Here is an 11,591-nt window from a genome sequence, read left to right as displayed (position 1 = left end):
CAATGGGATATGACAATTTGATCCTACAAAGCACAAAATGGTTCGATGAGCCACCAGAGACTCAGATAATTCAGATGAAGAATCATCTGTTTAATGATTTATCCCGGATGAAGAATTTGCAAGAATATGGCACCTCAATGCCAAGGCAAAAGAAGTTTGCAAAATAAACAAACAAGTGTGAACAGTGAAATGACACTGGATCAGCTCACAAACCTAAACAAAAGATGCTTAACTCTGACATGTATGAATACATGTGTCAGTTTCCACTGCCTAATGCCCAGAAGGATGTGACAGATTTTGGAGATGGGTCTGCATGGGTATGATGTGGCATCCAGAAAATGAAGTAACCATCAGAGAAGATATCAAACAAGGAAGTGAAATATACCTCAATATCGTTCTCCAAAACTACGATGGTATCCAGATACATAATATTCTGGCAAGAGCCCTAATCGACTCAGGAGCCAAAGAAATGTTAATCAATGAATCATTTGCAAGAAAGACACTGCTGCTTCCTTCATATTTTATTTCTTTGTGATGTTGAACGCTCCAGCTCAATTGCTTCTGCCTAGAGCAGATAATCAACATTATATTGCGCTGCCTTCCTCGCACTCGTGCTCAGCTGCCAGAATGAATCATTCCAGGACTCATACCTTTTAAGGTCTCAGAAGGAGGTCAAGATTCACAGCATCGATGGAAGCCACCAATTGATGATCCAAAGGAACTATTTGTGCAGGAAAGTATGAATGGGATGATGATTTCCTGCTTTTTGACCTAGAAAAAGAAGATGTGATCATCGGGAATACATGGATTGCATGATCACAACCCAATTATCAATAAGCAGACAGCTGAAGTCAAGGTGTGATGGAGAATTCTAGGATTTCAAACAATTCAGAAGAAATCAACTCGGATCTCCTTCTTAGCATACCTTTCAGGAACTGCTTATCTGGATCAGGAGACTGGAGCAAAGAGTCTATCATGGCAGACATGATGCAATTTATAAATGTGGAAAATTGTGTGGGAATGTCAGCTGCTGTCTTACATTTGTGGCAAAGCTTTGCCAATTTAGCATTTAAATGGCAAATAGTGCACATTCACAGCCAAAATGGAACATTTTCAACATGAAATGCCATAGTTGCAAATGATTATCGCATGTGTAAGAAATCAGTCGACATTCACACACAATTTCTCACATTGATAAATCGCATCATGTCTGCCGTGTATCCTCACCTACAAACCTGAGACAGGAATGCTTCAGGAAATTATGCTCGAAGAAAAGGAGCATAAGACTGATGGAGAAAGAAAGATGTGGTATCTTGCACTACGACAAATGATGACCAAGAAGGACCTCACCAAACATGGTGATACCTTCTGGAAGGCATCAAACAACATGCAAGAGCTGGCACAAAAGAAGGCACTCGAGGAGAAGAGAAGAACTCAAAGAAGATTTTTGAAGAAAAGGCATCTGAATGGTTACCACCGCATCGATCATATGACCAGGCATAGACTTCAAACTGGATTTTCTTCCTAGACAAAGAAAAGTCTACAATTTGTTAAAGCTGGAAGAAGAAGCTATGAATGCCTTTTATTAATGAAAACCTTGCAAAAGGATACATTCATCCTTCACAGTCTGCAATGGCATCATCTTTCTTTTTCATGAGAAAGAAAGATGGTGGGCTGCATCCATGCCAGACTATCGCTACGCTATAATAAAGGCATCATCAAGGACGCTTATCTGCTTTCACTGATATCAGATTTAATAGATCGACTCTGACATGCGAAGTTCTTCGCTAAACTGAATATTCGAGGAGCATACACCAATGTTCAGATTTGTAAAGGAGATGATTGAAAGGCTGCCTTCATCATAAAGCATGAATTATTCGAACCCACAGTTAAGCTCTTTAGAATGTGCAATGCACCGACAACTTTTCAGTGAATGATGAATGAAATATTCACAAAAGAAATTGCCAAAGGATGGCTACTATGCTATCTGGACAATATCATCCTAGCTGAAAGCGAAAAGGAGAGCTGAAAGTGAAAAAGAGCTGGAAAAGAAGCTTGAATGAGTCATCAAGAAGATGGTCGACAATGATCTCTATCTCAAGCTGGAAAAATATATGTTCAAGACTACATGAACAGATTTCTTAGGAATGGCACTCCTTCCAGGACGATCCAAATGGACCCTGAGAAGGTCTCAAGTGGGAAGCTCCTATGACTGTTAAGGAAGTTCGTGCATCCTAGAATTCACCAATTTCTACCAAAAGCTCATTCGGAACTACTCCGAAATTGCTCGCCCTTTCATTGATCTCACCAAGACCCAAAGAAGGCAATGTGTTTTCATTGAATGAGCAAGAAACAAGCTGCTTTCGATCACATCAAAAATGAGTTTGACAAAGCATCTATACTGGTCATGCCAGATAAGGATAAACCCTTCGTCATTGAGACCGATGCATCGGACTTCGCAACTGGCACAGTCCTTAAGCAGAAAGATGATAACGATGATCTCCATGCATGCACATACTACTCCAAGTCACTTTCTGACCGTGAACAGAATTATCAAATTTATGATAAGGAGTTATCTGTGCACTCAAGGAATGGAAACACTATATCTCGATGAAACAAAGGAACCATTCCTCATATGGACAGATCACAAGAATCTGACCTACTTTAGGCAACCCCAGGACTTGAACCCAAGACAGCGAAGATGGCAAATCTTCTTGTCCATGTTTAACTACAAGATTGTCCACACTTCAGGATGACAGATGGTTCAAGCAGATCCACTCTCACACTTATCTTAATTGGATAATCAGCAGAAAATAAATCCCCAGCAATTCTTTCACTCGACGAGTTATTTATTAGTGCTATCAATACAGATACGGTGGAGCAAATCTGACAAGCACTAAAAAGGATTCCTCTGTACTAGTGTACAAGGATGGCCTAATGGAGGAACTTCCCTCTCAAGGAATGATTAAGGTCATTATCAAGGATTCTGACAATGGTTTAATCACCATTCATAATCAAGTGTACATTCCCAATGACACTACCTTGAAAAAGAAGATTGTGTGCAGTTACCACAAAGTCACACCACACGGTCATCCAGGAATCTGGGTTACGCACCAATTGATCAGAAAAGACTTGTGGTGGCCAGGAATGTACCACTTTATTCAAAGCTATGTCAATGGCTGTGCAATCTGTCAGCAATTCAAAGCTATACATAATCATCCCAAAATACCACTACAGCCCATCGGCCCTTCACCCAATCACTACCTTTTAAGCAAGTTAGTGTAGATTTTATTACAGATCTATCGAAAAGCAAAGGCTTCAATTCAATAATGGTCATGGTATACCATGGGCTTGATAAGGAGGTAATTGTATGCCCTTGCAACAAAATGATTAGTGCACGAAAAACAGCTGAGTTATTCAGACGACAAGTTTGAAAATGATTTGAACTACCTGACAAGATCATTTCTAATCGTGCAACACAATTCACATCCAAGGTTTTTCAAGCACTGTGAAAAAGCTCTCAAAATCAAGTTGGCTAATAAGCACAGCCTACCATCCACAGATAGACAGTGAAACAGAGTGAATGAATCATGAACTGGAGACATATCTCTGAATGTTACGATTCCTAAGATACGAACACTGGGTAAAGTAATCAATAAGTTGAGGTGAAAGATAATGAAAATATTGAAGAAAAAGTTCAAATCTTCTAAGCATCTTCACTATCAATTTGTGATAAAAGTATTTAAAATAATTTTAACATCTTTTATTGTGAAAGATGATAAAAAGATTGAAAGAAGATTGGATGAAATATTTATAATTATTTCTTTAATCATTTGACAATCTTTCAGATAAAACTATGATGAAAAGTTTTAAAATCTTTTTTTACTTCTTTTTTGATCAAAGATGATAAAAATATTGTGACTATGTCACACCCTTGTTTTCATATACTAAGCTAGTAGTAAGATATGGAGGTTAATACTCAGGATTATATGTTAGCACTATGCTAGTATTAAGGTCTGAAGGTTAGTACCATGCTAGTACTATGCTAATAGTAAGGTCTGAAGGTCAGTATTATGCTAGTACTAAGCTAGTGCTAAGCTCTGCAGTTTAGTACTACAGTTTGAAGGTTAGTGCTATGTTAGCACTGACCTAGTACTCAAGTTCGAATGTTAGTACTATGCTAGTACTAAGTTAGTACTAAGATCTGAATGCTAGTACTGTGCTAGCACTATGCTAGTACTAAGGTCTAAATGCTAGTACTAAGGCCTAAATGCTAGTAATAAGGTTCAAATGTTAGTACTATGCTAGTACTAAGGTCTGAATGCTACTACTAAGGTTTAAATGCTAGTACTAAGATCTGAATGCTAGTGCTACACTAGTACTATGCTTCACAATATGTGCATTATCTTTAATGACAGAAGAATGAAAAAAGATTTTTTATCATAACTTTGTCTAAAAAATTGTAAAATGATGGAAACACTGATTGCTAATATGTCATCCAATCTTTTTCCAATCTTTTCATCATCTTTAACAAGAAAAGATGTTAAAAATATTTTAAATCCTTTTATCACAAATTGACAGTAAAAATGCTTCAAAGATTTGAACTTTTTCTTCAATACCTTTATCATCTTTCACCTCAAATTATTGATTGTTTCACCCAGTGGAAGAAGAGTTTATACAGAACTGAGCACTTAGAACGTCTATGCAGCATTTTTTGTTGTCGTGGGATACTTAAGCAAAGCGTGGGACAGTGGACCATCACAAAGTGATTTCATTTTCTGCCTCTGTCCTGAGGTTAGAAGAGGGGCCTTCCTTCAAAATGTTCTTACTACATAATGTTTTATTGTTACTGATGTTTGTTATCATTTCTAATGAACATACAAGCCGGAGTTTCAATCTGCATGATGCAGCTGATTCAAATAGGTGCAAATATTCTCAGCTAATCACAGGACTGAATTTGCTAGGGTTAATGCCTGAAGGGCTGATGGCTTCAAAGCCATTGAAATCATTGTATTCAATGGCTTGAAAGTGGTGCAAAGTGATTCAAACCATAACCATGACATTAAGCATTTTGTGATGTAGAATGTTAACATTTTTCGAACTTATTATAGTCTGTGCACGGTGAATGAGAATAGATCTTCATGTTGTATTGCTCTTCTTTCAAAATGTTCTTACTAGATACCATTTTAATGTTACTGTTGTTTCAAAATGTTCTTACTGTATAATGTTTCATTGTTACTGGTGCTTGTTATCGTTTCTAATAAACATACAAGTCAGAGTTTCAACCTGCACAACATGGCTGATTCAAACACGTGCAAACATTATGAGTCAATTGCAGCACTGAATTTGCTAGGGTTAATGCCACAAGGGCTGATGGCTTCAAAGCCATTGAAATCATTGTATTTAATGGCTTAAAACTGGTTCAAACCTTGGCATTCACCATTTTGTGATGTACAATGATTGGTTTGATATTTTCTCAATTTATCATAGTCTGGACACGGTCAATGAGAATAGATCTTCACATTGTATTGCTCTACATTTCCACTTCTTCATCCGCAGCATACAAAAACTAAACATATCACTGAGATTCATCAGCCTCATTTGGCTTTGATTTTCTTAATGGCTAATGAGGTATATATTTCTGACATTATATGTAACTCATGTTGTCCTCTCAGTATGAACTGCCAGTACGTAGAGTGTGCACTGTGGATAGCACTTCCAATCTGATCCTGAGCCACACTATGGTAAATGTGACCATCTTTTATTTGGGTGGTGGAGTCACCGATCGTGCTGAGGTCATATTTTTTTGCAGTCTCATACATTGTGACATTACTTTGTGGTTGTGAAAAATGTTAAGCCTGATAACAAGGCAGTCGATATTCCTCAATTTTCTTAAAATACAGGTGGCAAGTTGTTACGCATTGAGTGATTGATAAATCCTGCTCAGCGCTTATGTTTGTTCCTGAAATGGTAGCACAGGAAATTTCCTTTAAGAGACAGGCATTTAATTTCATATTTGGTAAGTATCAGTTGTTCTCCAGCCACCGCTGAAGAAAATGTTGGGCCTCATAACAGGATGGTTGGTGTTCACCAATTTTCTTGAAGTATGGGCCCCATGTCATCACTTGTTGAGATAATTGTAAGTTTCATTCAGTGCTTATGTTCATTCTCAAAATGGTCAGATGGAAAACCCCATTTAATATAGGCATCTGTTTCTCTAAATAAAATGGGCGTCTGTTGCTGAATTAGAATGTGATGCTTATTCATTTGACTTAGTGCCTGAATGGAAGTGTCTCTAGGGGCATGTTGGCAAAGTTGCAGTCACTGCTCAGATGGGATTAGACAGGTTTCCAAGAGGAACACATTTTCTGACAAATGCTCTGTGTTGCAGAGGCTCATGAGAAAAAGCACGTTTGCTATCACATCTGACCCCTACGTGCAAGAGGAGTCAAATGTGGTCCTCTCTGTTCTGACTAAAAGAAACAATGGTGATAGAGATGCTTTTATAATCTCTTGATTTATTAATCATTTATATAGATGTTCAAACAGTCTCTTTTGTCATACTGGCCATTGATGAAAAGGCTTTTCATTATTATATATCAGTCACAATTCAGAACATCAACTGAATGTGATTCTTCATGTCTGTATCAGTATAGGGAGTAAATAGTAGCTTATTGAATGAAAAGTTACTGCTATGCTCATGGCTTATTTGATCGCATTTGGTTTTCATCATCGACTTTCCATCACCGTGATGGGTCAGTGTAATGCTAAATCTGTTTGCATTTGCGAAAAATGTCTACGCTGAGGGCAGTCATGGTGTTGGCCGATAATTTTCTTCTTCCGATATGTACATTTATTATACAGACATTTGAAGATGCATTTATGCACCAATGTTGGGCATTATGGTGGAAGATTAATGAACTGCTTTCAGAGATTACTTTTTATGTAGATATATCCTTCTCAGATTCATGAAGGTTGTGGCACTGACTCAAGTTGGTAATGTGTTAATACTGTGATGTAAACTATTTTTTGTAGCTCTGAACATGCGACCCAGAGCCACTCGATGTTATGCATCGCACTTTCCTGATGTGGCTTAACACGCATGGATCACCGATCATGACATTCTAAATGGGGTTGGTCACCGGTGAGGCAGTTCTTTTCTCAAGTGCGGATCAACAAGATGTGTTCATATCAGCACTCTCAGTTTTCTGGGCATTGTGAGTGTTTGGTTATTATTGGTAGTGGCCGGTAATAACATTTTTGACCAAGTTTTCGATTCAGAGATTCCTTTATTTGGTGATATCATTGTGTTTGAGAATGGTGTCATTTGTGAGAGATATTTCCTGAGGATAGCAAGTAGCTGTGAGTGAGAAATACAGATTCTGTCAGTTCTTTGATATTTTTGTGTTCAATGTTTACATGCTTCATGTTCTGCTATCCTTCAAGGCATTTACCCTTGCTGTGTCAGCATTGTTGAGGTATGAGTTAATCTCTGAATAGGCTGGTATTAAATGTTATATCTAGGTTTGTCTGTCCATCAGTGAGGCAGTTCTTTTGTAGAGTTGAGATTAACAAAATGTGTTCATATGAGAACTCTCAGTTTTCTGCGCCTTGGAAGTGTTCGGTTAATGCTGGTGGTGGCTGGTAATAACATTTCAGATCGAGTTTACAGATTATAGCTGCCTTTCTTTGATGATAGCATTGTGTCCGAGAACAAAATCATTGGTGGAGACATTTGCCAAGGATGGCAAGTATTTGTGAGCGGAAAAAATCACAGATTCTGTCAGTTCTTTGATGTTCTCGTGTTCAGCGTTCACATGCTTCGTGTTCTGTTATCCTTTAAGGCATTTCATCCTTGCTGTGTCGGCATTGTTGAGGTATGTGTTAATCTCTGAATAGACCTGTATTCAATGTTATATCTAGGTTGTCTGTCCACGGACAGTGATGTTTGTGCAGTGTGGAGGGTCAAGCTCATTTACATGAAGGTGAGCGCCATATTTTTTCCATGAGATATGAGTACTTCTTACAGCATCCGGGAAATGAGGATGTTGCTTTCACATGCATTTACCATGTGTTGGTGTCATAAAGGCAGGTCATTCAGGAGTTCTACTCCCCCTCCCTCATTCTGCTCCTAGAACACCTTTGCTTGCTTTCTTCGCTACCCTTTCATCACTTCCACCATGTCCACACCCTCTCAGTCAGCGATCTCAGATGATGACACTGTGTTGGTTCTGCAAGACCTGCTTCAGAACATATTGTGACAGATACTGTGCACCCAGGTGATCGTTCTGCCGTGGGTCCCTTCTATGGATGACGACTTCTGGTGGAGAGAGTCGTTCGAGCTCTATGGATTATTGGTAAGCTTGTACTATATTTTCTGAGTTGAATGAAATGTATTGACTATCTCCAGGGCTGGTTAGTCTTTGTTAGATATGCGCTCGCTCGATATGGGGTTGCTGTTGAGGAGCTGTCAGTAGATGTTTGTGAGATATATGCAACTGTGTGCACAAGGGTGGAGATGTTGATGCAGTCTCACTTTTACCAGTCAGAAGCCATGCATATATTGAATACTCTTGATGACTGCGCGATCCTCCCCACCAGGGCTGTGACCGTTTACATTTATGGTTTGCTTCATGACACTGACGTTACCGCACACGTGTTTTGTCGTGTGTTTCCTGATCAAGCAGGTAACATTCTCGTTGGACTTCTGGATGAGGTAATTGAGGATGAGGCCCATGAGAATGCAGCCCTTGCGAGGCCCACGTTATGGTCTTCAATGGGTCCATTAGTGGTCACTTCATCATCTTCAGCACGTCCTAGAGTGTCAGTAGCTGCACGATCAGTTCATTGCCAGCCGTCACGATCGATTCTGGTTCTCTCCTCCTCAGTTTCCAGGAACTAGGCTGAACCTTCAGCATTGTCTTTGCTGGCATCTGTGAATCATGGTGCTGTGGTTGCGCTGTCTGCTGCCAGTTCATTGATCGAACACACTGGAGACCATCATGGTCATATGGCACCTGCGCAAAGGCCCTCTAAATCAAGCGAGGTTGCCACCGATCGTGAGATCAGTCATGATCTGAAAGTGAGTTCGAGTTACCGAATACGTTCTTAATATTTGAGCTCTCTTTGTTAGGAGCCATGCATCAGTTGTGATGACCCTGGAGAGGCAGCAAATCTGCCAAAGATGGTGAAAAAGCTGAAGACTGTGAGAAAGGCATCGCAGGTGAAGGTAGGACTTTATCAGCGTGTCATTTGTTTTTTTCATTCACCACGCCACTTTCAGATGGACACTATCATCGTTTATCATGGAGAAGAAAATCTCGAATCAGAGATTTCGGAGGGTGGTGAAGAGCAATCGGTGGTATGGTTATTTCATGCTTATGTGTCACTTGTTACTAACTCGTAATTATCAGGGGTCCTTTGCATCTTTGGCAGTGAGCAACAATGCAGTTGCGGGGTCATCGTGCAACCACACAGAAACATCATCTTTCACCATGGAGTGTGACAAATGCAGATGTGATATATCAGTTCCGCCTATTGACACGCTTTCGATGGCCTCTCCTCTGGCTGGATCACCGCCTCCATCTTCAGCCCCAATCGCTACCAACCCTGAAGTGGCATCTCAGATAGCAGTTCCATTTTTATGTTTGAAGCGAGATTCTTACAGTTTTTGATGTCGCAGGCAGATGACCATGCATATGTCAGCATCGAAAAGTTGAGCCAGCATCTGAAGCTGCAGTTCGCTGAAGTTTGATAGGCTGAGCTGCCCTGCGATATCTGTCAAGACCTGCACGTACCCTGTCAGTGGGATGGGCATTCCTGCGAGCGATGTCTTTTGAGGAAAAATGCATGCCAGTTGGTGAAGCTCAACCCCTTAAAAGATAGCGATACTCGCGTATGTTTTCATTTATTTTCTATTCTCCAGGCTAAATGCGATCGGAGTGGAGTTTTCGTGGTTTATTGGGCTGGATAATGTTGCACACGGTGAACCCATCCTCGTTCAATGGCCGTTGTATGGGCCATCATCTCAGGCATGAGGCACGTTGCCAGCTGAGATTAACTCACAGCTCCATCCACCTTCGTTGATCATGTGCTCTGCTGGAGGAGAGCAAGGTACCACGTTTGAGCCCATCGGCTCAACCTTGCAAGGCAGTAATTCCCAACGATGGATGAAACCTGGACTGTCACATCTCTCCACCACACCCTCCACTCTGCAATCTGGGCTGTCTCATCTTTGCTCATTATATTCTCATGTAGGGCTCTCAGCTTCAGGACCTGTGCCATCGCATTTGATTTCTTATGTAGTGCTCCCAGCTGTGAGCTCTCGAGGGGTTAAGCATCCACGGGAGTCCACTGCCAAAAAATGCTTGTCATCGTCAACAACTTCGAATAATCATGACAGAGAAGATGACCTCGACGTTATCCATACCCTGTGGCGAATTCACCAGCTTGTGCAACAATGATGGGTTGAGTCCTCAGCAAATGCATCAAATGCCAGTGCTTCAGTGGTGAATGAGCCTAGTGACAAAGGGAACGATGCGATCGAGAAGGATGACAAGGCCATCATGAGTATGAAGGGCTTCGAAGGGCAAGGGCAAGGAAAGGGTGCACGAGTAGGATGTGGATCAGTAGATTTAGACGGGTTTCGACCTTTTGTGCTGTATTCACAGCCTAGAGGGGCTTAAAGGCCAGGTTCAACATCTGGCTAATGACGTTCAACGGCTCTTAAATGTATTTTGAAAAGCGGTCACTTTCTGATTGCGTCTTTGTACCTATTAGTTGAATGTAAATTCAGTTAACGCGTGCTTAGTCGATTTGAACGAAGCCAGTTTGTGGACCAATCTGAGTTCATGTCCAAGCTGTGTCAGAGCCATGTCTGCGCAGCAAAATCAGTTGTTACAATTCTCATTAAAAGGTGATCATTACGTAGTAATCATGTCTCCTCATACCGCTAGTCTGTAGTACACTATTTATTCACACATATCCTCATCTTCATCCACATCATTGATGCCTTCCACGATCTTCTTTCATGGAGGGCACAATTTACCGCTCCCTTTCGATGTTGAGTCATCCATGCCAAGTTGTGCCTTACGCTCCCAAAGTCCAGTTAAGAACTCAGCCGTCCTCAGAACCTTGCAGAGGGTATGCTCTAAAGAAATGTGGTCGTATCGCAGTTCTTCGATCTCTTTGACAGATAATTCATCTCATATGAATCCATCGACTTTGCGAAGGCGTTGATCACACTTTCTTTTGCAGGCTTTTTTTGGTCTCCCTAAGTGGAAGGAGGTCAAGGAGTCGTAAACTTTTGAGTGCACCAGAATTCCAATTTACAATGGAATCTGTGACCTCTTCCATGTAGGTGACTTCATGATCTCGGTGTATACCATATCCATGCATGTGAGATATTGTGCGAGAGGCCCAAAATTCTGAATTGACTTTGAAGTGGTATCTGTAGGTGCCAGCTTATCTCCTCCTTTTGCAGCTCTTCTCAACAGTTTCAGCATATCTGAAAATGCAATAGGTCCATCATGCAGCATGCACTTAAGATCGCAAGTATTCACGAATTTCCACATGGCATCCACATTCTCAAC

General features: G+C 40.6%; 1 protein-coding gene across 1 annotated transcript; it reads left to right on the top strand.

Annotated features, from left to right (window-relative positions):
- Positions 1-8,180: 8,180 nt before the first annotated feature.
- Positions 8,181-8,477, top strand: LAESUDRAFT_762098 (uncharacterized protein; the record flags this gene model as incomplete). Its single annotated transcript, XM_040913031.1, has 3 exons — positions 8,181-8,228; positions 8,280-8,357; positions 8,421-8,477. 3 exons carry the CDS (start codon positions 8,181-8,183, stop codon positions 8,475-8,477), a joined length of 183 nt encoding a protein of 60 aa, XP_040761059.1.
- Positions 8,478-11,591: the final 3,114 nt, after the last annotated feature.

This window comes from Laetiporus sulphureus (genome assembly GCF_001632365.1).
Source record: "Laetiporus sulphureus 93-53 unplaced genomic scaffold LAESUscaffold_41, whole genome shotgun sequence".
Taxonomy (NCBI): domain Eukaryota; kingdom Fungi; phylum Basidiomycota; class Agaricomycetes; order Polyporales; family Laetiporaceae; genus Laetiporus; species Laetiporus sulphureus.
Note: the sequence above shows the minus strand (reverse complement) of the source record. Positions and strands in the feature narration are given on the sequence as shown.